This window comes from Trachypithecus francoisi, unplaced genomic scaffold (assembly GCF_009764315.1).
Source record: "Trachypithecus francoisi isolate TF-2019V2 unplaced genomic scaffold, Tfra_2.0 Lachesis_group10, whole genome shotgun sequence".
In the NCBI taxonomy this organism is placed as follows: Eukaryota; Metazoa; Chordata; class Mammalia; order Primates; family Cercopithecidae; genus Trachypithecus; species Trachypithecus francoisi.
This window is the reverse complement of record NW_022681455.1, coordinates 56,558,460-56,583,055: the sequence shown is the minus strand read 5'-3', so window position 1 is coordinate 56,583,055 and position 24,596 is coordinate 56,558,460. Positions and strand designations below refer to the sequence as shown.

At 35.2% G+C, this 24,596-nt stretch overlaps 1 protein-coding gene across 19 annotated transcripts in view; it reads left to right on the top strand.

Annotated features, from left to right (window-relative positions):
* DST (dystonin) overlaps window positions 1-24,596 on the top strand; it is a 506,627-nt gene that overhangs the window by 444,663 nt on the left and 37,368 nt on the right. For all 19 annotated transcript variants that reach the window (XM_033217522.1, XM_033217521.1, XM_033217502.1 and 16 more), the window contains 13 exons: window positions 2,521-2,640; window positions 2,835-2,942; window positions 4,415-4,633; window positions 8,905-9,108; window positions 10,425-10,656; window positions 11,549-11,775; window positions 13,517-13,639; window positions 13,762-13,863; window positions 16,213-16,314; window positions 18,594-18,767; window positions 19,051-19,206; window positions 22,241-22,438; window positions 22,788-22,916. In XM_033217522.1, coding sequence (XP_033073413.1) covers window positions 2,521-2,640; window positions 2,835-2,942; window positions 4,415-4,633; window positions 8,905-9,108; window positions 10,425-10,656; window positions 11,549-11,775; window positions 13,517-13,639; window positions 13,762-13,863; window positions 16,213-16,314; window positions 18,594-18,767; window positions 19,051-19,206; window positions 22,241-22,438; window positions 22,788-22,916 — 2,094 coding nt within the window. The remainder of the gene's footprint in view (window positions 1-2,520; window positions 2,641-2,834; window positions 2,943-4,414; window positions 4,634-8,904; window positions 9,109-10,424; window positions 10,657-11,548; window positions 11,776-13,516; window positions 13,640-13,761; window positions 13,864-16,212; window positions 16,315-18,593; window positions 18,768-19,050; window positions 19,207-22,240; window positions 22,439-22,787; window positions 22,917-24,596) is intronic.

Genomic DNA, 24,596 nt, shown 5'->3' with positions numbered 1-24,596 from the left:
GCTACATTTTGATTTGGTTCTTCTTTATACTGTATATTCTTTTTCTTTGCTGAGATGTTCTATGTTGTTGATGAAGCCTTCTAGTTTTTCATTTGTTTCAACTATGAACATTCATAAGTACTCATTGAAGCATTTTTATCATGGCTGCTTTAAAATTATTGTCGGATAATTCTAACATGTCTGTCATCTGGGTATTGCCATCTGTTTGATTATCTTCTTTAATTCAGTTTGAGATTTTCCTGGCTCTTATATGATATTATGAGTGTTAGAGCTTAAGCTTTCTGTTTTAGCTGCCTTCCTCTGTTACCACTCTGGGAGAAGAAGCTGGAGGTTCTACTAGATGAAGGTAGAAGTCTAGGTTCCCAATTCAACCTCTGTTGACACCTAGGAGATGGCTCGTCATTTCTGCTGGGTGGGAGTGGGAGTTCTAGCTCCCTATGTGGTCTCTACTGGTACCACAGTGCGGGTGGCCGTGATGGTGACACACTGAGTGGTGGTGAGATCCTGACTCTCCACTAGGCCTTCTCTGACATCACCCCAGAGGAGAGGAGGGAGGGGCAGTTCAACTGCTTAGTGGGGGTGGAAGCCCAGCCTCCCCACATGGTCTCAACTGATACGATGGTCTGGGCCTTGTTTTGGGGCAGAAGGGATGAAACTTCTGGCTCCCTACTTGGCATTCTCTAACATCTCCCAGCTGGAGTGTTGAGGACCTTGTCACGGCATTACAAGGGTGGAAGTGTAGGCCCCCATTTGTCCTTTCTTGGCATGAGTGTGAATGGAGCAACCATTTTTTCTGTAGTGTTTGGTTGGAATAGAGTGGTTATTGTTTAAAAGTTGTCTGTTTTGCTGCACTACTCCTTTCCTGGTCCTTTGGCTAGAGAGAGCAGGCTTGTTTTGGGACTTTGTACCCATTAGTGTTGTGTGGTTGCCAGTTTCTCTAGTATTTAGTCTTACATACGTGAGGCAAAAAGAAAATCCCAGAGAACTCACCACTGTGTTCTTCCTGGCAGCCCAAGCTCCATGGTAGTTCTGTCCTCTTCTCTCCACTTTGCGGAATCTTCTTATATGTGTTTTATATATAATGCCTAGGATTTTTAGGTTTGCTTATCATGAGGAACAGAGAAAAGCTAATGTACTCCATCTTCCCATGAGTTGGCATAGTGTTGCAGAGAGTTTTAAAAGTGTGAATTTTAAAAAATCTAGTTTCTTATCTCCACCCATCTTTCTCCCCAACTACCTGTTTTCCCACCCTATCTGGATTTCCAGATTCCTTTGAAAAGTTAGAAGATCTGGCAGTACTGGACTTGAATAGCCAAAATGTTCATTCGTCATTAATTCTTCCAACTGAGGTCATTTTAGTGATCACTTGTTTTCGGTACTGTGGTGTCACAGGCCCATTTTATCCATTTATGGTAACTGCTTCGCCCTGGAAGGCACTAGGGTTTATCTGATGGAAGACATTGAAAATGTTCATGCTCTTAGACTTGATAGTCACTTTTAGGAATCTACACTAAGGAACTAATTAGAAATGCCAACAGAAATTTATGTACAAGTATCTTCATTATAGGGTTGTTTGTATAATAATGAAAATGCAGAAAACTTAAATGAAAATCCAGGTATGCTAGAATATAATGGTATTATTTGAAAATCATATTTAAAGGAGTATGACCTGGGAAATGTTCATAACAAATGAAAAAGCAGGATATAAAGTTGTTTATACAGTGTCATCCCAGACATTTTTACAAATCTTTCTCTCTTGATTTGTGAAAGAAAATTCACTACAGTACCAGCAGTGTTAATTCTAGGTTTTAATTTTCTTCTATATGTTTTTCTCTGCTTTATGAATTTGTACTGTACTTATAAATTACTGTTATAGATTACTGTTATGATCAGGAAAATAATATTTCTTAAAATATTTAAGAATGCTCTTAAAAATGTTTTCTGCCATTATTAAATGAGATGCTTAAAAATTATACATGAATAATTTAGGGATATACTCTGCGTATATAGAGATGTATATTTACACATATTTATAAACATGATAGTATAATAAATAAATGGGAATATTCTATTCTTTTTGCTAGGAACCATGTACTTTGATAGCAGAATGTTAGGTGCATGTCATAGGAGTTGAAGTGATGGGTGAAATGATGAAAAGATGGTACCTGGCTGTTGGCTTTCATAGCTGTTACATTTGGACAGTACTCCTAAGGTGCAAATTATTAAGACTGCCTGAAAAGAAGGCAACAGTGCTAGCTGTCCTAAAATCATTAATACAGTGCTATAAATCCAACATGTTTTAAAAGCTTGTGTTTAATTACTCTGTGGAAAGTTCTCTTTTCTTTAAAATTTAGTCATTATCATGAATTACTTTAGGATGCCATGAGGAGACGAGCTCAGATTTTCCACTTGTGTAATAAGGATATTTCAAAGAACAGTAGATAGGTATTTTCTGGCACGTGCTGGTATTTTCTGGCACGAACAGGAACGTGCTGACCTAATTATTTATCTTTTGTTTAGTTTGACCAAGCAGCTGATGCTGAGTTATCCTGGATTACTGAGACAGAGAAAAAATTGATGTCTCTGGGTGACATCAGGCTTGAGCAAGAACAGACTTCTGCTCAGCTTCAAGTTCAAAAGGTGAAGAAATACATTTCCAATTGCCATATAAATTATTTGCTGGTGTGCTCCAAGTCTATAAAATGTGCTTGTATGATTTACTTTTTAAGACCCCTCTAGTGTAACGTGGTATTTTTAACTACTCGCCTAATTGTTTTCATTTTAGTCATACAATTTCTTGTTTTATTTTTTGTCTTTATTTTGGTAAATCACAGACATTCACCATGGAGATTTTGAGACACAAGGATATTATTGATGAACTTGTTAAATCTGGGCATAAAATCATGACCGCATGCAGTGAAGAGGAAAAGCAATCAATGAAGGTATAATCTTGTCTGTGGACTGGTAGTGGGACTCTTGAAAAAACAGCAGGTGTTGAGCTTTCAGTCCTAGAAAAACACTTTTCCGTTATCCACAGCTGCCATTTAAGCAGCAAAAATAATTAGTTTAAATAAGGCATTTTTCAAGTTTATAGAATAACAGTAAAAGGAATATTTCTTAAGAGAATCACTATGAGGACAATCTTTTTGAATAGGCACAAAAGCTATTAAGGTTTGAGACCTTGGTTAACTGGCACGCATTAAGCATTCAGTTAATGTTAGCTGTATTATTGCCATTATTATCAGTATAAATTATTGTTTTTATATGTATCAACTATTGTTTATATGCTTCAGAGACATTTGGACCTCTTAATAAAAACCAAAATATGTGGCTCTCTCTAATGCTGAAATCCATTTTATATAAAGTTACAGTAAACTATTAGGGAAAATATGAGCTGAGTAATTAAGGAAGCATTCAGTTTGTGTAGTTTTAATTATCCTTTAAATTGGCAGAAAACCAGCTACAAATAAAAATGTTCAATTCATATTCAAACATCTAAGCAGCCTAAAGAAATTGATGTATATTCATGCTTCTGGTAGGAAAGATATCCCATGGCAAAAAAATATAGGAATCTCTATGCCTAAAATCACATTTTAAAGAGTATGCATTGCTTTTAAGGTAGACCATACACAAAATAATAGAATGCACAATGTAATGATATGCACTATTATATTTATTTATACTCTACAATAGCAATTTGCTTGTTTGTAATTGAATCTTTATTATTTTTGTAAAGACTCTGATGTGAAAAATACAGATTGTCATGAAATAATTTCTTTGTTATTGAGTGGTTTTTTGGGTTATGATTGTGCTTTATCTTCTGCTATTAGTTTTTGCTATAATTTATACCATAATCTAGATCACTGTGACTACCCCGTTAAATCAGTGTATAGCACTATGGCACAATGTTCTGTCTTGATTCCTCTCTTTCCATTTCTCTTTCTCTTTCTCTTTCTCTCTCCATATACACACACACACACACACACACGTGTATATATATATACACACACATATATATGTGTATATGTCAAAAATTAACTTTGTTAACTAAAAATTTTTACAATTTCATTTGCAAAAGGTAGTCTTTGTTTTTTTTCTGCAAAATAAATGTTGCCAGAATCATATGAGACTTGTTCTCTAATCTTGAAGCCATTGTAAGAATGACTGGAGAATTTTGCCTGTTGTTTTTAGAAATCTCAGTGTCTTATTCATAAAAACTTGAGGCACTTTAATATAAAGTGAACTTTTGTACATATAAACCATTAAAATCTGAATAGCTTTTACTGATGTATTCATTTAACATACATTTGTCGAATGCCCACTCTGTCCAGGTGTAGTGTGCTGGACAGAGCACTCTGGAGTGTGTGTCCTTGTTGGCCTGACCAGTTAAACATTTCATCCTTTTATTTTCTAGAAAAAACTGGACAAAGTACTGAAGAACTATGATACCATCTGCCAGATTAATTCAGAAAGGTATCTGCAGCTGGAACGGGCACAGTCCCTGGTTAACCAATTCTGGGAAACATATGAAGAACTTTGGCCATGGCTGACAGAAACACAATCAATCATCTCTCAGCTTCCTGCCCCAGCCCTTGAATATGAAACTCTAAGGCAGCAGCAGGAAGAACATCGGGTAAGCCTGGTGTGAAAGAGAATATTGTATTCCCCATTAAAAGGGAATCATGATTTTTATGGTGGTTTTTAGTACTATTAAACATTTACATGATTAAGGCATTTTAGAATATTGTGTTCTGGTCTGCGTAATTTGCTTACCTCATAATTGCTTCTTATACAGAGTTATAGTGAGAAGACTCATGTGGATAGACTTATTGTATATGTCATTAATTACATCACAACTTGTATAAAATATGCAGTATAAATCATCTAGGTAGAAAAAAATTCCCATTTAAAAATGTTATAGAAATAAGCTTTTGAAGTGTTTTCAATTTATACACATTGAATTGTTTTAAATTTATACATTTAGAATGTAAATGCAGAGTGGAAATATATGGGAGAACGATTATACAGACAAAGCCATTGAGCTTGGAGAAAATGTATAATATAATGAATGTGTCAAAATAGCAATATTATGAAAGCTATGAAAAGAAAAAATGCTGAAGTGTAAAGACAGATTATTTTGTTCACCTTATGTACATGGAACTCCTTTGAAGTTCTTGTTCCTGTAACTGTAAATGGATAAAGTAGGAGGAGCACATTTACAACGACAGTTACGTCACATTTTTAACATGTATGAAATGGCACATGAAGCCCTCTTTTCAGCAGTCACTTAATTGTTAACATGGCTTAAAATTTTGTAAGGGTTTATGTGAGAGCGCATTCAAGACTGTCAGAAAGAAAACTAGATTTCTTGCTATTTATGGACTTCTGAACCTAGTTGCTCTTCCAGATCTGTACGGAATGTACTCTGAGACTAACCATGGTGTGCGTGTATGTGTGTATATGCACGAGTGTGTGTGTGTGTGTACACTTGTGCCCAAGAGAGAAGGAGGGAGAGAGAAAGGGAGAGAGAGAAAGGAGAGAAAAGTTCAGTTCAGGGTTTATTACATCATTGTTTGGAATATGTGACATACTTATTAATCTTGTTTGTTTACCTTTTTAATGAATTGTCATTGAAGACTATACTGGAGTATTTATTTAAAAGAGAGTTTTAGAGACCACACTTTAACTTTCTTTAATATAGAATGGGAATCTTATGGAGTTTTATCTAAATGATTCAGCAGGAGAAAGACAAGTATGTAGAATTCAATTTTTGTATAAAGGTTTATTTGTGGCAGAAATCTGATGTCTACTCACTGAATTATTTTAAATAAAAAATGTTTCATGGATTTCTATGCTGAGGTGATTTGAATAGCCACGTTTTTAGCATAGCATCAAATAGTATGGAAAGGCTCGTTATTGAGCTGAAATTTTAAAAATTGAGTTTTTTGCCTTTTTGCATAATCTTTAAGCTCTCAGAACAAATTTGTGATTGTCTATATAAAAGGAGGTAGAAAGCTTTGTAGCCACATTTTCAAATTGTTTAAACTAAAAGCTTTGGTGTTTCAGAATATTTGTAGTCTCCTAGTATGGCATTTCTTCTCCAGCTCTACAGCATCTTCCCCGTGTATTTTGGGGGGAAATCTAGTTCATTCTAGCCAGGAATGAAAAATGGCTCCAAGGGCCATGTTGCCACATGATAGATATCTGAAAGTCACACCGGATAGCTGCAGCATGACTGGAGTTCTATGACAGCATGTTGCCAAGAATCATTTTGTCACATATAAGGCAAAAGGCATCTCCTTTTGGGCCCTTTTCTGATGCACGCACATACCTGAGTAGATGGCCAGTAGGTGTTCTCTTGCCTGTCATGGAACAGTTTAAGAATGGTTTAAAAGGCCGGCCTGTAATCCCAGGACTTTGGGAGGCCAAGACAGGCAGATCACGAGGTCAGGAGATCGAGACCATCCTGGCTAACACGGTGAAACCCTGTCTCTATTAAAAACACAAAAAATTAGCCGGGCGTGGTGGCAGGCGCCTGTAGTCCCAGATACTCAGGAGGCTGAGACGGGAGAATGGCGTGAACCCGGGAGGCCGAGCTTGCAGTGAGCCAAGATCGCACCGCTGCACTTCAGCCTGGGCGACAGAGCGAGACTCTGTCTCAAAAAAAAAAAAAAAAACCTTTTAAAAAGGGCTCCTCAGCCAGGCGCAGTGGCTCACGCCTATAGTCCCTGCACTTTGGGAGGCCGAGGCGGGTGGATCACTTGAGGTCGGGAGTTCGAGACCAGCCTGACCAACATGGAGAAACCCCATCTCTACTAAAAATACAAAATTAGCCGGATGTGGTGGCTCATGCCTGTAATCCCAGCACTTTGGGAGGCCGAGGCAGGTGGATCACCTGAGGTCAGGAATTCGAGACCAGCCTGACCAACATGGAGAAACCCCATCTCTACTAAAAATACAAAATTAGCTGGGTGTGGTGGCATATGCCTATAATCCCAGCTACTTGGGATGCTGAGGCAGGAGAATCGCTTGAACCCTGGAGGCGGAGGTTATGGTGAGCCAAAATCGCGCCACGGCACTCCAGCATGGACAACAAGAGTGAAACTGTCTTTAAAAAAAAAAAAAAAAAAAAAAAAAACACGGCTCCTGTCACTACTTGCCAAGCCAAGTTGCCTTATAGTGGTGCTATACAGGTGAGATCTGCCTAAACTCAAAGGAACTCAAGAAATATTTGAGTCTCTTGATAACTCTTGAGTGAAAGCTTGTTTTCCAAGCGTTCATGAAAGAACATTGACAGGAGAACGTATGTAACATCTTCAGTTTTCCTTTTCCATGAGATTATCTATAGCTGATATACCATCACCACTTCCATTCGGTAAAGTAGCATGAAGATATCTAATTATGCAAAATAAAAAATAAAACCTTGGCCTGGGACACCCAGGAGCTAGATTGCAAATATGCCCTCCCACATTCTTATGTGCAGCATGCTACATTAGACTCTTCCTTCTTTTAAAATCACATTCATCTTTATTTAGCCATTTCCAAAACTATTTTGAGGCAGTCTTCTGAAAACCTTCAAAATATTTTATTACATTGGTGATAGTTAATGATGTAATTCCTCAACAAGTTCTCAAAATAATGGTCAAAATTGATTTTATTAGACACTTTCAATAAAAATCTAGGTATGTGACCATCCTGGTAATTTTTCCTGGTGACTGATAGAAATTAGAGTTTGCAGGAAGAGATTGGTAGCTTATCTCTAGACTATCTTTCCTGAAAGTAAGTTTCCCCAGAGAAGCTTTTGTGAGGGGCTGGAGTTTGGAGATACATGTTCTGGTGAGGACAAAGAGCTGCTGCTGAGAGAACCTAATCAATAATGTAGTACAATGAAAGACCCCTCAATGTTGCACAGAGGCCAGCCTCAGAAAAACCTGCAGGCAGGGGTGGCTTTGGCTTTGACCCATGAAAAACTGCTCATTGAAATCCATGGGATCCAAGAAATGTAGATATTCTGTGTTCAGGCTTCCAACACATCTTCTCTATTAAAGGGAATGGGGCTCCACTTGAATTCTACACCCACCCCCTAGTATAAATATCATTGTATTTCTTGATTAGCTAACAAAATTGTGCAACACATTCATATGGCATGCATTTTTCCTTAAATAGGCCTTACAAACAATGCTCAGTATATAGCTGTGTATTGATAGATTGCCCTTGCAGCCTTTTATATTTTAAAATAATGAATATTCATTTATATGTATATCTATATATCATATATATGTAGAATAGATGTTCATTCATTTTCTATCAGTCCATATATATAAATGCAATGGCTTGTGAGCTTACATTACCCTAGCATTCCTTATCTTGAGGTTTTTGTCTCAGCATTGCATCTAACTTCTATTGAACTTCTTTCTATTCTTTTTTCTTCCCTCTCTTCTCCCTCCTTCCCCCCATCTTGTCTCTCTCTCTCTTTTTCTTTCTACTATTTTTGTGTATACCATGAGTGTGCAGAAGGAACACCATGAGATATGACTTGGTGTCTGTAGGTTGGGGACATAGTGAGTTCAGAATACTTTTATATAATACGACCCTTTGCTAAAGCTTTTGTCAAAATGTGCTGTTCTTGGTATGAGATGCATAATAAACTGGGATTCATTATTTCACTGAACCAGCAACTTTGTACCCTAAAGGGGCTCTGGTGTGACCAGAGTGTTGTTTAATCTTTGTATCAGGGCCCTCTCTTCCTGGCAAAGAGCTGTATGAGCCATCATGTGTTAAATGCCTTGTGATGGGGAGGGGTTTGTTTGGAGTTTCTTGCCAGCTGGATGCATTGCAGGTGTAGACAGCTGTAATATGGAGGTGTGACCCTGAGATACTCAAAAGCTGTTTGGTTTGTTATAGCAACTGCGAGAGTTAATAGCTGAACACAAGCCTCATATAGATAAGATGAACAAAACTGGGCCACAGTTACTGGAATTGAGCCCTGGGGAAGGCTTTTCTATCCAAGAGAAGTATGTGGCAGCCGACACCCTTTACAGTCAAATTAAAGAAGATGTCAAAAAGCGAGCTGTGGCACTGGATGAAGCCATTTCTCAATCAACTCAGGTAATTGTTTATACTAGAAATAGAATTGGGTTCTTGCAGACAACAGAGCACAGAAAGACATTTTCCTGGATCTCCTGATTAAATTTTAACTAAAATCATTTCACCACATTAACTCTTGAGTATTGATGTCTGTGTCCCTCAGAGGTGATGTGTGCTTGCATCCAGCCTTTATCTCCTTATTTTTCTCTGCCTGCTTATAGATATAATAAAAATAATTTTCAATGACTTAAGAAACATGCAGTTGTCGTCATTGTCCAAATATTTAATTGAGTGTCCATCCTGAGTAGAATGCAATATTTGCCATTGGGAGAGATAAAGGAAAGTGTTATAATTATTAATAAAATACTCTCAAGAAGGCAATGAGAAGAAAGAATGATAGGCTAAATGAAAAGAGAAAGAATATAAAGTTGGATATTGATGGTTTTTTCTTTTCTGAAAATATCTTTTTTTAAGAAGTTGAATTTTGAAATACCCAAAGATTTTCCGTTTTCAAGATTTGGGTTTTATTATTAGATATGGCACGTTAGAGTAGGCCAGTGTCACAGTCCTGTGTGATTATTCCTTAACTTTGAGATAGTATAGAACAAAGTTCATTCATAGATACGAATGAACAAGTTTTTATAGCTTGAATTGTCTATGGTTGCAAATAAAAATTTTAAATTCTCTCATGTGTCTGATTATGTATTTAACCATGAAGTAAATAAAAACTTCTGAAACTTGTAACTTCTGTTATATCAGAAGTTAAAACATTGGGGAGGTTTTTTTGTTAAAATTTTTTTTAACATTTTTCAGTTCAGGAAATGCATAACTTAAGAATTCCCTGGAATCTAATCAAAACTTTCCATGAATTTCACATTAAATAATGTAACTTTTCAGGATGCCAAAATAGTTCATTAAAAATGAAGGAAACAATCCATTGTAATAGACAAATACTCAGCTTATTGAACTTGATTTTTAAAATTAATTTGAATTATGATAACAGGATGAAGCAACAGGTAAAGACATGCCGCTGCCATGTCATTCTGGTCCAATTGCATATTAACATATACCATTTCCTAATGTATACACTCAACTATTCACAAGAAACTAAGTCTATTGTACATAGATCACGTGACACAGAGGTGCATATACGTCATGATTTTAGGCATGTCTTCATGTACCAGGTGGATGTAACTTTTGAATGGGTCTGTTGATAAAGAGGCTAAGATTTATTCTTAATTCTGACACTAAATGGTAAAAAATGTTTCTTCATTTAAATTTCACACTTGGTATTACAGATTTTTTTTCCATAAAAGATCTCTTTGTTTTGCCCCTAGTTCCATGACAAGATAGATCAGATCCTGGAGAGCCTGGAACGCATCGTGGAGCGTCTGAGGCAGCCGCCATCTATCTCTGCAGAGGTCGAGAAGATCAAGGAACAGATCAGTGAAAATAAGAATGTGTCAGTAGACATGGAAAAACTACAGCCATTGTATGAAACTCTTAAACAGAGGGGAGAGGAAATGATCGCTAGATCTGGGGGGACTGATAAAGACATATCTGCCAAAGGTAATACTTTTGGAATAGGGAAACAAACTTTATTTTTAAAGCATTCTAAATGTTTATGCTGTTTACTCAACGTCCAATTGGATAACAAAATGCTGCATTTTAAAAAAGGTATTACAAATGTGATGTGTTTAGGGTTGAAGGGCTGTGTATGCAAATCCCTTATTAATGTCTTCCTGTGTTTGTGAAATTAATCAGTTGAATACAAAGCATGCCATTATACATAGACCATGTATAAATACCATATGTTCAAAGACCATGTGTTCTCAGGCCTTTTAAATCAGTAGGTTAAAGCGTATTGCTAATAAGGCTATATCTGGGGTTTTTTCCTCATTACTGACTTTACTACCTTACATAGCATGCATCCTGCGTCACATAGCCACAAAAATGAGAACCACTACCACAGCCAGCCATCTTTGAGATATGAGCTGAGGGTCAAAAGGCAGAGCATGTGTGTAGTGGAAATTCACAATGAGAGTACTCTAGAAGCAAGCTCAAAATACATACCATACATTGTTACATTCCTGGGACTGAACAGACAATTTTACTATTGATTTGGAGAGCATAAAAGTTTACCTAGGTGATTATTTCACTCCCTTTGGGATTAAGGACAGCCTTAATGAACTTGAAACTTGATAAATTTGGTTCTACTCTGAGCTCACTTTTGTCAGGAAGAACCTTGGTTTGGTAAGAATAGGAGACCCAGAGATACTGTGTTATTTGGCATAGACTCTTGGACCTACTGATATCCACTGGACTGGGATCATTCAAAACTTGGTCCAGTTTTAGATATTTAGCAAATTGGATCACTACTTTCTGTGTGAACTGTAACATTCTGCTTTGTTGGTTCCATGGGGCTAACCTATCACCTTGTGGATATTGTTTTGCTTCGTAGCTGTTCAGGATAAACTTGACCAAATGGTTTTCATTTGGGAGAACATACACACACTGGTGGAAGAAAGGGAAGCCAAACTACTGGATGTGATGGAGCTAGCAGAAAAGTTCTGGTGTGATCACATGTCATTGGTAGTTACCATTAAAGATACTCAAGATTTCATCCGGGACCTAGAAGATCCTGGAATTGATCCTTCAGTAGTAAAACAACAGCAAGAAGCAGCAGAGGTAAGCAGAAAATCTCATTTAAAGTTAGAAAAATAAGTTGTGGCATAATGAAATCCAGATTCCTTGGGTAAATATTAGGTGTTACTCTGTTAACATTTATTTTTGGTTCTGAAAGTGGAATGTACAGTGATACAGTAGGAGATACAGTATACCCACAAATTTCGCTTTGAGATTGTATGTTTAAAACGATTTCTCAGGCCATGCATGTTGTCTCATGCCTGTAATCCCAGAACTTTGGGAGGCCAAGGTGGGAGGATCACTTGAGGCCAGGAGTTCGAGACCAGCTTGGCCAACATGACGAAACCCTGTCTCTACTACAAGTACAAAAATCAGTCAAGCATGGTGGTGCACACCTGTAGTACCAGCTACTTAGAGAGTGAAGCATGAGAATCACTTGAACCTGGGAGGTGGAGGTTGCAATGAGCCAAGATCGTGCCACTGTACTCTAGCCTGATCAACAGAGTGAGACCGTGTCTCAGAAAACATACCAAAAAACCCCACAAAACAACAACAACAAAAAATTTCTCTTTATCCTCACTGTTTTTGCCTTATTTCAGGGTCTCATTATCTCTCTTTCTCTTTTTAGCTTCCAAAGTAATCCAAAGTGCAGACTGTCTTTCCTTGCTAGGCCTCCCACCTTGCCGCCAGTCTTCCCTCTAGATCTGCTCTTACTCTGTTGCTACCTAAACCCACTCAGAGGCATCCCCTGCCTTCTGGATAAAGCTCAAACTCCCTAGAGCAGGGCATGCAGCTTTTTGCATCCCAGCCTAGCTCGTGCCTATGTTTCCAAAATTATGTTTTTCTCTTGCTCCTTTACCGAGCTCCCTCCCTGCTACTGATTAGAAAGGACGTTTCCCAAAACAAACTGTTTTGCTCTTTCTAGTGTCAGTGCATTTGCACATCTTATTTCCTCACTCTAGAATGTCCTTCCTGCCACTCTTCTGGCAAAGCCCACTCAAGGTTCAGTTGGATTATTACCCCCATATAAAACCTTTTCTTGTATACTTAGCAGAGTTAGTGCACCTGTGTTCCCATAACGCTTTCTTCATGCAAAGGACTCTGCACATAGTATGATTTACTGTTGCTTATGCCTCTGTCTTTCCTGCTATTCCCTTGAGGGGAATAGCCATATCTGTTTTTCTTTGTATCCCCAGTGCCTGGTTTAGGGCTTGGTTTATGGTTATTCAGTGTTTGTTGAATGAATGAATATATTTAACCAAGAAGATGAAAGCAAAAGTAGGATACTGCCTTTCTGTTGTGATATTTTTGTACCTTACCGGTCCTACCTGGTCCTATCTAGGGTAATGACATAAAATGTAAATCCATAACTAGATTATTCTGCATCTACTAACAGATATATTAATTTGTATAGTTTTTGAATTCATATTTTACTTGTCTATTTTAATGTATATTGTTTGGAAACCAAAATGTCTTCCTAAGCCTTGCAGTATTGTTGATATTTTAAAAAATTTGTTTTGGTATCTGTTAAGGTATTTCTTATTTATCATTTCTTAAATATTATCTTTATAATAAACATTTGGCATTTGTTACTAAAAGGGTGCTGTTTTTCTTTTAAAATATTTCTTGTTGAAAAAATTTATTGCAGAAACTTAGAAAACAGAAAGAAAAATGATTAGAATGCCACCTTCTAGAAATAACTACCATTAATATTGTTGTGTACTTTTTAAAGTTTTGATGTGGTTTTGCTTAAAGTTCAAAGGCTGTCATTTTCTTATTCTAGGCCATAAGGGAAGAAATAGATGGACTACAGGAGGAACTGGATATAGTTATTAACCTAGGTTCTGAACTCATTGCGGCATGTGGGGAGCCTGATAAACCCATTGTCAAGAAGAGTATAGATGAGGTACAACTGGCTTACTTATGAGAATGGCTTTTAAAAAGTTTTTAGTTAACTAAAATATTTTGTTAAAAGTAGTTGAAAATTTAAAATATGGCACTAAAAGAGTTCTAACATACATCTTGTAGTTAAATTCAGCATGGGATTCTCTAAATAAAGCTTGGAAAGACCGGATTGACAAACTTGAGGAGGCAATGCAGGCTGCTGTTCAGTACCAGGATGGACTGCAGGTAAGGGGATTACAGTGTATGTGCTGGTCTTAGCTGGAAGGAGGAATCATAATAATTGATGTGTACATATTGGCACCACCTCAAGACCTGCCAGTGCATGTGCAGTTGTGGGCAAATTATTCCTGCAGTTGCCTGTGTATCTCAGTTCATGTTTTGTCTTTTAGAAGATATTTCTGACCTTTCGGATATGTGTAGATTTATATGCACATCTAAACACATTTCTGTATACACATTCAGTGAAATTTACTTTGAAAAGAAATATTTTGATTTTTTTAAGTGAAAGTAAATGTTCCCACACAGTATTTTTTATAAATGGCTCAGCACCAGACAGTGAAATGGAACTAAATCTGAATTCTGTTCTGAGTGGAATAAGATGAAAGGAGTAAACACTATCTAAAAATATCACCAAGTTTAACTAAAGTCAGAAGTAAAGAAATTTGATTTGAAGCCAATGTTCTCCATGGACAAAAATAGATTTCTGTTAGGTCATAATCTGGTGTGTAAAAACTGTTTTCTTCTTTTCCATGTATATAATTTGTTTTAATAGTTGTTTTTCACTTAAGGGTTTTCATTCAGTTCATTAACCATTTAAAAGGTTTTTTTTTAATATTAAAAATTCTCCTGTCAGTTGAGGCCAACTCGGGTATATTTCTCTCCCTACCTCCCTTAACCTTGCTCCATTTCCTAACAGGCTGGCAGGAGTTTAATCTTTCATCCTTCTTACCATATGGAAAAAGCTTAAGTATTTCCATAACACTAAGTGAATATTATTTTTAAAGCCCAGATGAGAACATCTTTTCCTTTTTCACTATGCCATTCCATTTCTATATTTGTAAAAATAAATGTCACAGCTAGGCTTTATGCCAGCTGAGAAGTTTTTTGGACTTTGGAAATATATGAAAAATTTTACTACAAATAACATAACACTTTATTATAATTCTCCCTCCCTCTTCTTCTTCTTTTTTTTTTTTTTTGTAACCTAAGTGATAATTTACTCTTAGGTATCAATGACAAGTAACTAATCCGGGTTCCAGCCTGTCTGTGAGGCTAGGTCATTGTTAAATCATTGAGTTGTGATCTCTTCCATGGCTAGAGGTGGCAGTGCCACCACATGCAACCATTTAGGAGATCACAGGCAAGCCACCATGGCTTGTACAGTCTCATTATCACTACTAGAAAAACAAGGCCCGTCGTAAGTCCTGTCGATCATGTATTAGTAGCATCACCTGTGCTAGCAAAGGGCAGATTGATTTATTAAGTAGCTACAGCTCAGCTAGCTGTAGCTAGATGTCAAAGCTCTGGAAGCTAATTTTCAAGATTTGATTGTAAAGTAAAATATGTTTTATTTCCCAGGTTGCTGCTTAAGTACTTAGTCAGGGTTGGCTAATGATAATTTAAAAATCCAAGATTTATCGCCCTCCTGTATGGTTTGGAAACTTCATTAAAATGCAAAATATCCCAGTGCTTTGGGAGGCTGTGGTGGGAGGATCACTTGAGGCCAGGAATTCAAGACCAGCCTGGGAAAGATAGCAAAGTCCTGTCAAAACAAGAGCTGAAGTACCCCATCTACAATTTTTTTTTTTTTTTAATTAGCCAGCCGTGGTGGCAAGTGCCTATAGTCTGAGCTACTTGGAAGGCTGACGTAGGAGGATTGCTTGAGCACAGGAGTTTGAGGTTACAGTGAGCTATTTGATTGTGCCACTGCACTCCAGCTTGGGTGACAGCGTAATGGCAAAATGCTTTTATTTTGTATTCATTACCTAAAAAAAAGTGACTTGAGCCTTTTTAGACTATTTTTATTACCTAAATAAATAAGAAAAACAGGAGAGTCTGAGACCTGTTATAATTCAGAATAATGATCTTAATACTAATAACTTATATGTGCAGGATTTTAATGCTAATCTAAATAATATTTAAGGGTTTGAGTCAAATATTTTGCTTAAGTTCTAAACAGTAATTTCTTATTTGAATGAGCAAATAGATTTGAATCTTTTTCTTTCAGTGTATTTATACAAGCTGCCTTTTAAGCACACATAGTGAAGAATTTTATGTGATTGGATTTCTATAAATGTTTTCAAATGAATTTTTTAGAAGGTCATAATATTTCAAGAATCTATTGAATAAACAATTTCTTTTGCAAACTTGTATGTATCTATTTCATATTTGGTACAACCATTTTGGTATATTACTGCTTTTACTAATTTAGGTGAACCATGTTAATTTTTTATAAAATAGTCTCATTCCATAATATCTTTTAGATTTATGATTGTATTTTTCTGTAGTACTTGAAATACTGTGGCAATTTCAAATGTACTGTTGTAACAACACATGGACTAATGTGTCTTTCAGGCAGTATTTGACTGGGTGGATATTGCAGGTGGTAAATTAGCTTCAATGTCTCCAATCGGAACAGATCTTGAAACTGTCAAGCAGCAGATTGAAGAGCTAAAGGTATGTGGGGGGGCTAATTTATCAAAGACTTCCTTGCAATTTTAAGTTCTTGATTCACGTAATTTTTACATCAATTTATTTTACCCAATGTAAGTATGACAGCTTAATTATAAAGCTAGTTTAATGTACATAGTGCTTTCACATACTAAACAATATATATATAAGTGCTCTTTAAATAAAGAAAATACTATTAATAGTTTTCCTTTTATAGTAAATTAATAACTGTTCATATAGAAAAATCAGAAAATACAAATAAAAAGGAAGAAAACAAATTATTTGAAGTCACCCAAAATGTTATGTACCTAGAGATTACCTTTCTTAGATTTGATTTATAGCCTTTCTGATATCTTCATGTTAGGGACATGGGGTGTGTGTGTGTGTGTGTGTGTATAGGTAGAGAGAGAGATGTATTTAGATAATACTGTAAGGATTTTTATAACTTGTTTAACTTGTTTATTCAGTAGTATATTGTTGTCACTACACTAGTATGTTGTCAATACACCACAGCATCATTTTTCTTTTCCTGATACATATTTTTAATTTTTAATTTTCGTGGGTACATAGTAGGGGTATATATCTATAGATTACATGACATATTTTGATACAGGCATGCAATATATAATAACTAAATCAGGGAAGATGGAGGTACCCATCACCTCAAACATTTATCTTTTTGTTACAAATAATCCAGTTATACTCTTTTAGTTATTTTTAATTGTACAAAAATTATTTTTGACTATAATGACCTTGGCGTGCTAGCAAATGCAAGGTGTTATTCATTCTTTCTTTATTTTATACCCATTAACCCAACATTTTTATTTTCTTTAGAGTGTTCTGAGTAATTCGTTTAGTCTAACAAATTAAAAACACATCCATGATATAAGAATGTTTCCCAAAATGATTGATTTGTAAATGTTTGTTGTTTTCCATAGCTGTTCTCTGTAATTTTTGCTTTTGTAATTCTTTATCGGCAGATGTGAAAATGGCAGAACTGTTTCCTCTTTGAATTCCTCTGTACCAATAATCATTTATCAAAATGGGATCAGCTATTTCCCTCCCAATTTTAGCTCTCCATATGCAGAGACATCACACTGTTTGCAATGAACTTTGCTAGATTTTATGTGAAATATTATCTGGCTTTAAAATTGTAGCATTTTCACATCTAAGTGTGACATAGAATATTTCATTTAGAAACAAATTTTCTTTTTGAGAATTTTATCGTTATCACTAAATTGAGATTTTTTTTTTTTTACTTTAATCTGCTTATGTGGCAAATATATGATATACTTTATGTACAGTTATGGGTGTGGATAATTTATTTTGGATATTTGCATATAGCTCAGTGGTTTTTATACAACAGCCTGGTTAGAAGTGCTCACTCTGAAATCAAGTTATCTGAGTGTAGGTCCTAGTTCATCCACTTAGGGCATATGAACTCAATGGTCTTCCTGGTCTTACTAACTGGTCTTATTCCTATGTGTTTAGCTTACATTAAGGATAAAATTATTTCCTCAATAAGTTGGTTGAAAGTAACTTGAACATACCAGGTGCTCACTATACCTTTGTTATTATTTTCAAATTATTGTTCATGTATTTTTGAACAAAGTTAAGGGACTGCTAGCCATTAATTTTTTACTATTACATATTAAAAGAAATATTTTATGAAAGGACAGTTACCTATTACAAGCAATTGTTTGCTAACCTGTTGGTTGGCAAAGTCAAGATTTTTAACTATGTCAGTGACTTAGAAAGTAGGATAGAGAATAACATTCTGTGTCAGCAGTGGGTGAGGCATAGGAATATTAATAAACACAGCACAGCTACAGAAAACATAAAATTATCAGGGGATACAAGATGTGTGTATGTTTTAGAGCAAGAAATACTAATTTGAGTTTCTTAAGACTTTTTTGGCTTTCATATGTGTCAACATATATTTCATTTTCTTTCTATAATTTTAAAACTCATTTTTCCATACAAGATATTGGAATAAGTTCAGCCTTGAAATTTAGTTTTTTATTGTAGAGAATAAAATGAAATGAAATGTCAAAATTATAAATAGAAACATCTATCCATCCAAAAATACTGAATAAAGAGAAAATATTTTCCTTATTTTTTCATCTACAATTCTTCCATTGGTAAGCCTCATGTGAGATTTTTACTTTGCATCACCTCTTCTCAGTAAGTAGTGTGAATTAGAATAATGATATAACCAATAGATTTTTTTGTTTGGAGTTAGTGATTTTTAACAATATTTTCTTTGTATATCTCTTTTAAAATAGCAATTTAAGTCTGAGGCCTATCAACAGCAGATAGAAATGGAAAGACTGAACCATCAAGCAGAGCTTTTGCTAAAGAAAGTGACAGAAGAGAGTGACAAACACACTGTTCAAGACCCATTAATGGAACTGAAATTGATATGGGATAGCCTGGAGGAGAGAATCATCAACAGACAGGTAAATATCAAGACTTTTCTTAAGAAATTATACCTTTTCAATTTCAGATATTAATGTAAAATACTTATTAAAGATAAAATTAGAATTCTTTCTGCTTCTCATATATTCTTTTATAACCACGAGGAGCGTCAAACTTAAAACAGAAAGATGTGATGATTAGGCTTCATTAGATGTGTTTATGGGCTTATGCAGCATGAAACAATTATTTTTTGCCCTTGTTTTATGGACATGTCATTCATAATATCAAATTTACAAATGGATTTTCTTCCCACTTTTTCTGTAGCATAAACTGGAGGGTGCTCTATTAGCGTTGGGTCAGTTCCAGCATGCCCTGGATGAGCTCCTGACGTGGCTGACACACACCGAGGGCTTGTTAAGTGAGCAGAAACCTGTTGGAGGAGACCCTAAAGCCATTGAAATTGAACTTGCCAAGCATCATGTATGTAGTTGTTAATGCATATTATGTTTCTTCTCTGTCCATTTCTAGTGTCATCAGATTTCTCAGATATATTTCTTCTTTATTCATGTTTCAAGTTTATGGTTTTGACACAAGTTCATATTTGACATTTATAACTAAAGGTTAACTACTTAAAACATTATAGTCAAAATATTTTTCTTAAAATACCGTGTTCAAAATATTTTTCTCATTCAAGGCAATTATTATCTAACAAAATAAGGATGAGCAATTTGTGCTAAAGTTTATTAGGGCTGCATGGCAAACACTGAAGGTTTAAATCCTTAATTATACCTGTCATTGTGATAATGTCACCTATTTTTTAAAGTTGTTAGGGATAGCCTAAAATATCATAGGCTGAAAATGTCCTACTGCAGGTTTTATGTATATTTTCACTCTGGGCATCCATATTTCCATGTCTCTTTCATTTGTAGCTTGTCATTTCTGACGTATTTTTATCTGTCTGTACATCTCTTATGATGTTGGGGCTTATCCCTTTGTCTCCATGTCACTCTTGTCTTTGGATTTTTGTATCTTACTCCTTTTCTTTCTGAATTTTTAAAAATATTTATTATGTTTTAAAAAGTTGTTATGTGTCCTGTACTTGATTTAAAGCTAGTAAGTTGAAAAATTTTTGTCTTAAGAGATATATGCAAAGCAATCTTGTATTGTTGTCACCTTTGTGACACTTCTTAATAGATCATTCCCTATCCCTTCAGTCACTAGACTTAATGAATAAAAGATTATGCACAGTAGAGTTTATTCTGGCATTCAACAATCTTTCATAGACTTTGACATTCACAGTAATAGTGGTATCTTCAGAGTCCTAAATCCTAAACTAAAATAAATTTTCCTTGATTATCAAATAGGAAATGTCTGATTGTTTTACATATTGATTAACATTTTTTAAAAAGGTGGGTTTTTAGCACTTTATGCTGTACAGTTTTTGACTATTCTTGCTTTTGTTCTCCTTCTTTTATACTTCCCTACAGTAATTGTTTCCTTGTTTAAAATTTTATTTTTCTCTTACCTTGTCTGTCTACATTGGTAGTCATTGCCCAGCCATATTTGATTAAACAATTTGGATTTGTTTTGCATATTTAAAGTTGACATAGAAGCTTGTTTCATTATTTAATGTCTACATCATACATTTGCTTAGAGCCATAATGACTGGTGAGACCAACTGCCTAGCAACAAAATATGTTTATTCTCATGGTGTGAGTTTATAGCTGCATTTACATTTTTATAAACCTATTGATTGTCTTAAAACTAATATACATCAGGATAGGAACTTTGTATAATAAAGTAGGGATGGAAAAATGAGGCACCCTGATCCAGTTATTTTGGCTCAGGATAGATGAAGACATCTTACTTCTGTTTGTCTCTTTTTAAGTACTTTGAAATGGCTCCTTCTCTCTTTCCTTTTCTCTTTTCTTTGCATTCCTCAAAGATCAAAATTAGAGGACATAAAATTCCCAGCAGAATTACTGGAGGAAGGGACAAATGTTTCTGTTCCTTTCCTGCTTTCTTCTCCTACTCCTAAGCTCTGACTTTGTAGCAGGACTCAGACCATTCAGAAGAATGAATTTTATAGAATTCTCTTTTATATTTTGGCCATGAAAACATTTAACTTTTTGATTTTCAGAGTGATCCTACTCTTAACATACCAAAGTGAATGCTTTCTGTAAAGATAACTTCTTACTCAGTTGGTTTTATAGCCTTTGAAAAACACTCCCTAACCAGATGCCTCAGAATATGAATGAAAACAGTCAGAGAAACAGTGATATCAGAGGGTTACTGATATTCACTGAAAATCCTCCCTGGTCTGAATTTCCTTCCAGATGTGTGATGTGTTACATAGGATGGGAGATGATGTTCTTTTTCTTTAGTATTGCCAACCCTGAGTCAATGCATACAGGGTAGGATCAACTTTTACCAACATTAGAGGGAGGTTTCTTCTGCTTTCCAAAAATGTAAGTGTAGCCTCCTTGAAATGAAACTGTTAATATTACTAAGGCTATACTAATTCAGTAAAAGAAATTGTTTTTTTTAACCTTAGGGTTGCTTTCTGCAACCTAAGTTCCCCCATTTTAGTGCATTTAAGCATTATTAACCTATTCATATATTTCCACTTTATAAAAGGAAGGCATTATTTGCTGTATTCTGTAGTAAGCATTTCATTATATATGTTTTCTACTTAAAGAACAACTGAATTTTGGAATGCTGGGTTTAAGTATCTCTGATATAGAGTGTTAGTTTTAGGGCCTTCTAATATTTCAACTTAGCAGTCAATTCCAGGACCCCTCCAATGAGAGAAAGTAAAGGAATATTCTAGAATTTTTTTTTCTCTTTCAGATTGCTAATTGTGAAATATGGTACTGTATACCTTAGACATGATAATTTTATATTTGAAAGTGAATATGTAGGAGTAAAAATATATTTTGGTTACTTGACATGAGAATTAAACTAAAATTAGCTTGAACCAAGTGAGAAATTTTAGAACCTTTTAATTATAATCTCCAGATATTTAGTGTCATCAATTGCCAAGTCATTCTAGTGGGAATAACTAGCAAAGTGTTCTTACACAGTCATTTCAGGGGACATTGATAGAATAAAGGTATATCCACGAAGGTTGCAAATTTAAGGGAAAGGAAGTTCATCATTTAAAAACTTAATATTAGCCAGCCAGGGCAACATAGTGAGACCACATCTATATAAAAAACAAAGCAAAATTAGCCAACCATGCTAGTGTGTGCCTGTAGTCCCAGCTACTTGAGAGGCTGAGACTGGACAATTGCTTGAGCCCAAGTGTTGAGGTTGCAGTGAGCTGTAATAGAACCACTGTACTGAAGTCTGGGCGACACAGTAAGACCCTATCCTCTTAAAAAAAATTAAAATTCTACACATATAATGTTTTTTTCTTCAGGATGTTTCATAACCAGAAAGGAAAACAGTTGTATTAAAGCTGATATTAACATGTTACAAACTAGCAAACATGGTGTTATCTTAATATTTTCAGGTGCTGCAAAATGATGTATTAGCCCATCAGTCCACAGTGGAAGCCGTTAATAAAGCAGGAAATGATCTAATTGAATCAAGTGCAGGAGAAGAAGCAAGCAACCTTCAGAACAAGCTACAGGTTTTGAATCAACGCTGGCAAAATGTTTTGGAAAAAACTGAACAAAGGAAGCAGCAGCTGGATGGTGCCTTGCGCCAGGTGAGTAAGATAATAAATTGTGAAAGTTTCTATAGCATTCAAGACCAAAATAGCATGGAATTTCTTTTATTAGTTCACAGAGTCCTGTTTAATTTTTATACCTTAAGGAGAGGAGTAAAAATAAGTGAAATAAAGAACAGAACAGCAGAAGAGAACACAGCTTTCTAGTTCTTAGCATAATACTCTTATCTACTAGAGCTCTCCTCATGAAGAAAGGCAACTCTAATGGTACCTGGCTGTTCTTAAGAATGCATAGAGAGGCTTAGCAGGCTGGGATTGTTTGAAGCTTATTTCCTGCTTGAAACTGACAGCGTTTATAGCCCCAACTTAAAACTCCCTGTTACTTCAGGCCAAAGGGTTCCATGGCGAAATCGAGGATTTGCAGCAGTGGCTGACTGACACGGAGCGTCATCTGTTGGCATCTAAACCGCTGGGAGGTTTACCGGAAACAGCCAAGGAGCAGCTTAATGTCCATATGGTAAGCAACATATTTCCTACAGCTTTAGCCTCAGAATAACAAACTGACCATTTTATATGGGCCCTGGCGATACATAAATCATGGGAGAAGGCCCTAAAGGATATAGAGTTTATGGCAGAAATCACGGTATACATGCTAGAAACATACCATTTATTGATTAAAAATTTAAAGTCAGAACCTATTCTTTATTTCAAAGGTTAGTGTGTCAGTATATGAAAAGAGGTTTTAGAATTCTAGACACTTTTTAGACACAAACCTTCCCTCACAAAATGATAAGCTTGTATGGGTAGTACTGTAACACAGTGTAAATTATAAAATTATTGTGCATTGAAGTGTAAACAAAAACCTCCAAAATAATCAGAATGACTTAAAATTATTGTTATAAGCATGATTGTCTCATTTGGTTTCATGGAAGGTTGGAAAATATACTCTTGTTCTGTTAAAAAAAGAAAACTTCCCTGTTTGTTTTAATGGTGATAGAGCTTTATCTTCCACTTCATACTTACAACAAATACAGACACGAAGAGGAGGCTTCCGTTTTAATTGTCCAGTCTAGAGTATTGTACCTGTGGGCTGTTCCTACCTAGGTCATGTGACACAGTTGGCTCCTAAGAAGGATGAGGAAAAAATGATGAGATTTGAAATATGGGCTTTCTTTCATAGAAATAGGCACTGACAAGTTAAATTTAGGCTACGTTGGATTTATTGACATTTTAAATTCATATTCCATTATAATTCAGCACTAGAAGTTCTGAGAGGAAACAATGTTTCAGATTTTGAAAGAGTCCCCTAATTTTTACATTTGTGAATTTACATCAGAAATTTTAAAAAATATTCAAATACTGATGATTATTATCTTGGGAGATAAAAGTAGAAGTACTTAGAAATTTGGCAAAAGAAATGAATCAGTGTACATCAATATATACACTCTTTAATAGAGATATCATATTGTTGTAAGATCTCAATAAAACTGCACTTATTTGGAAATAATTTTGAATTTGGTGATTTGAAGAGGAAGTAACCATCTTGTAGATGTTGTAAGGAAATAAAACAGACTATGACAGTAGGTAGCATCACATTTATTTTACAATCACCATCAGTAATGTAAGTCCTACTAATTTGGTATACAATTTTCTAGAAATCTTTATGGTATAGTTACTGTTTTTGAAAGTTATGTGTGTGGTTTTTTTTGTTGTCGTCATTGGTTTTTAGTGCCATAGGAGACCTATTTGTTTCACTGGAAAAGTAATAGACTAAATAACTTGTAAGTGCCTATCTTCCTTTTTAAAAAAACCTGAGAGACTTCCAGATAGCTCCTTACTTTCCTGGAAAGTACTTGCACAGCTTTGACAGTGTCCATTAATTATAAATTTAATGAACTCATGAACAGATGGATGCTTGGGATTATTTTCTAATAATATAAATATTTTTTAAAATGTTAGTTTAGAAGGGTATAAGAACTTGAAAGCAAAGAACTTATCTTTAGAATACTTTACTTTTAGAAAAATATTCCATTTCAGCTAACTGAGTTTGGGTGGAGTATTTACAATGAATCTTTTGTAACCCTATATAATAAATTATAGAAATCTGTTTAAATAAGTTTAAATTTGTGATTTAAAGCATTCTAAAGAGTTGTTGATATTTGTAATATCATTTCAATAAAGTTCTTTTGATTTTGTT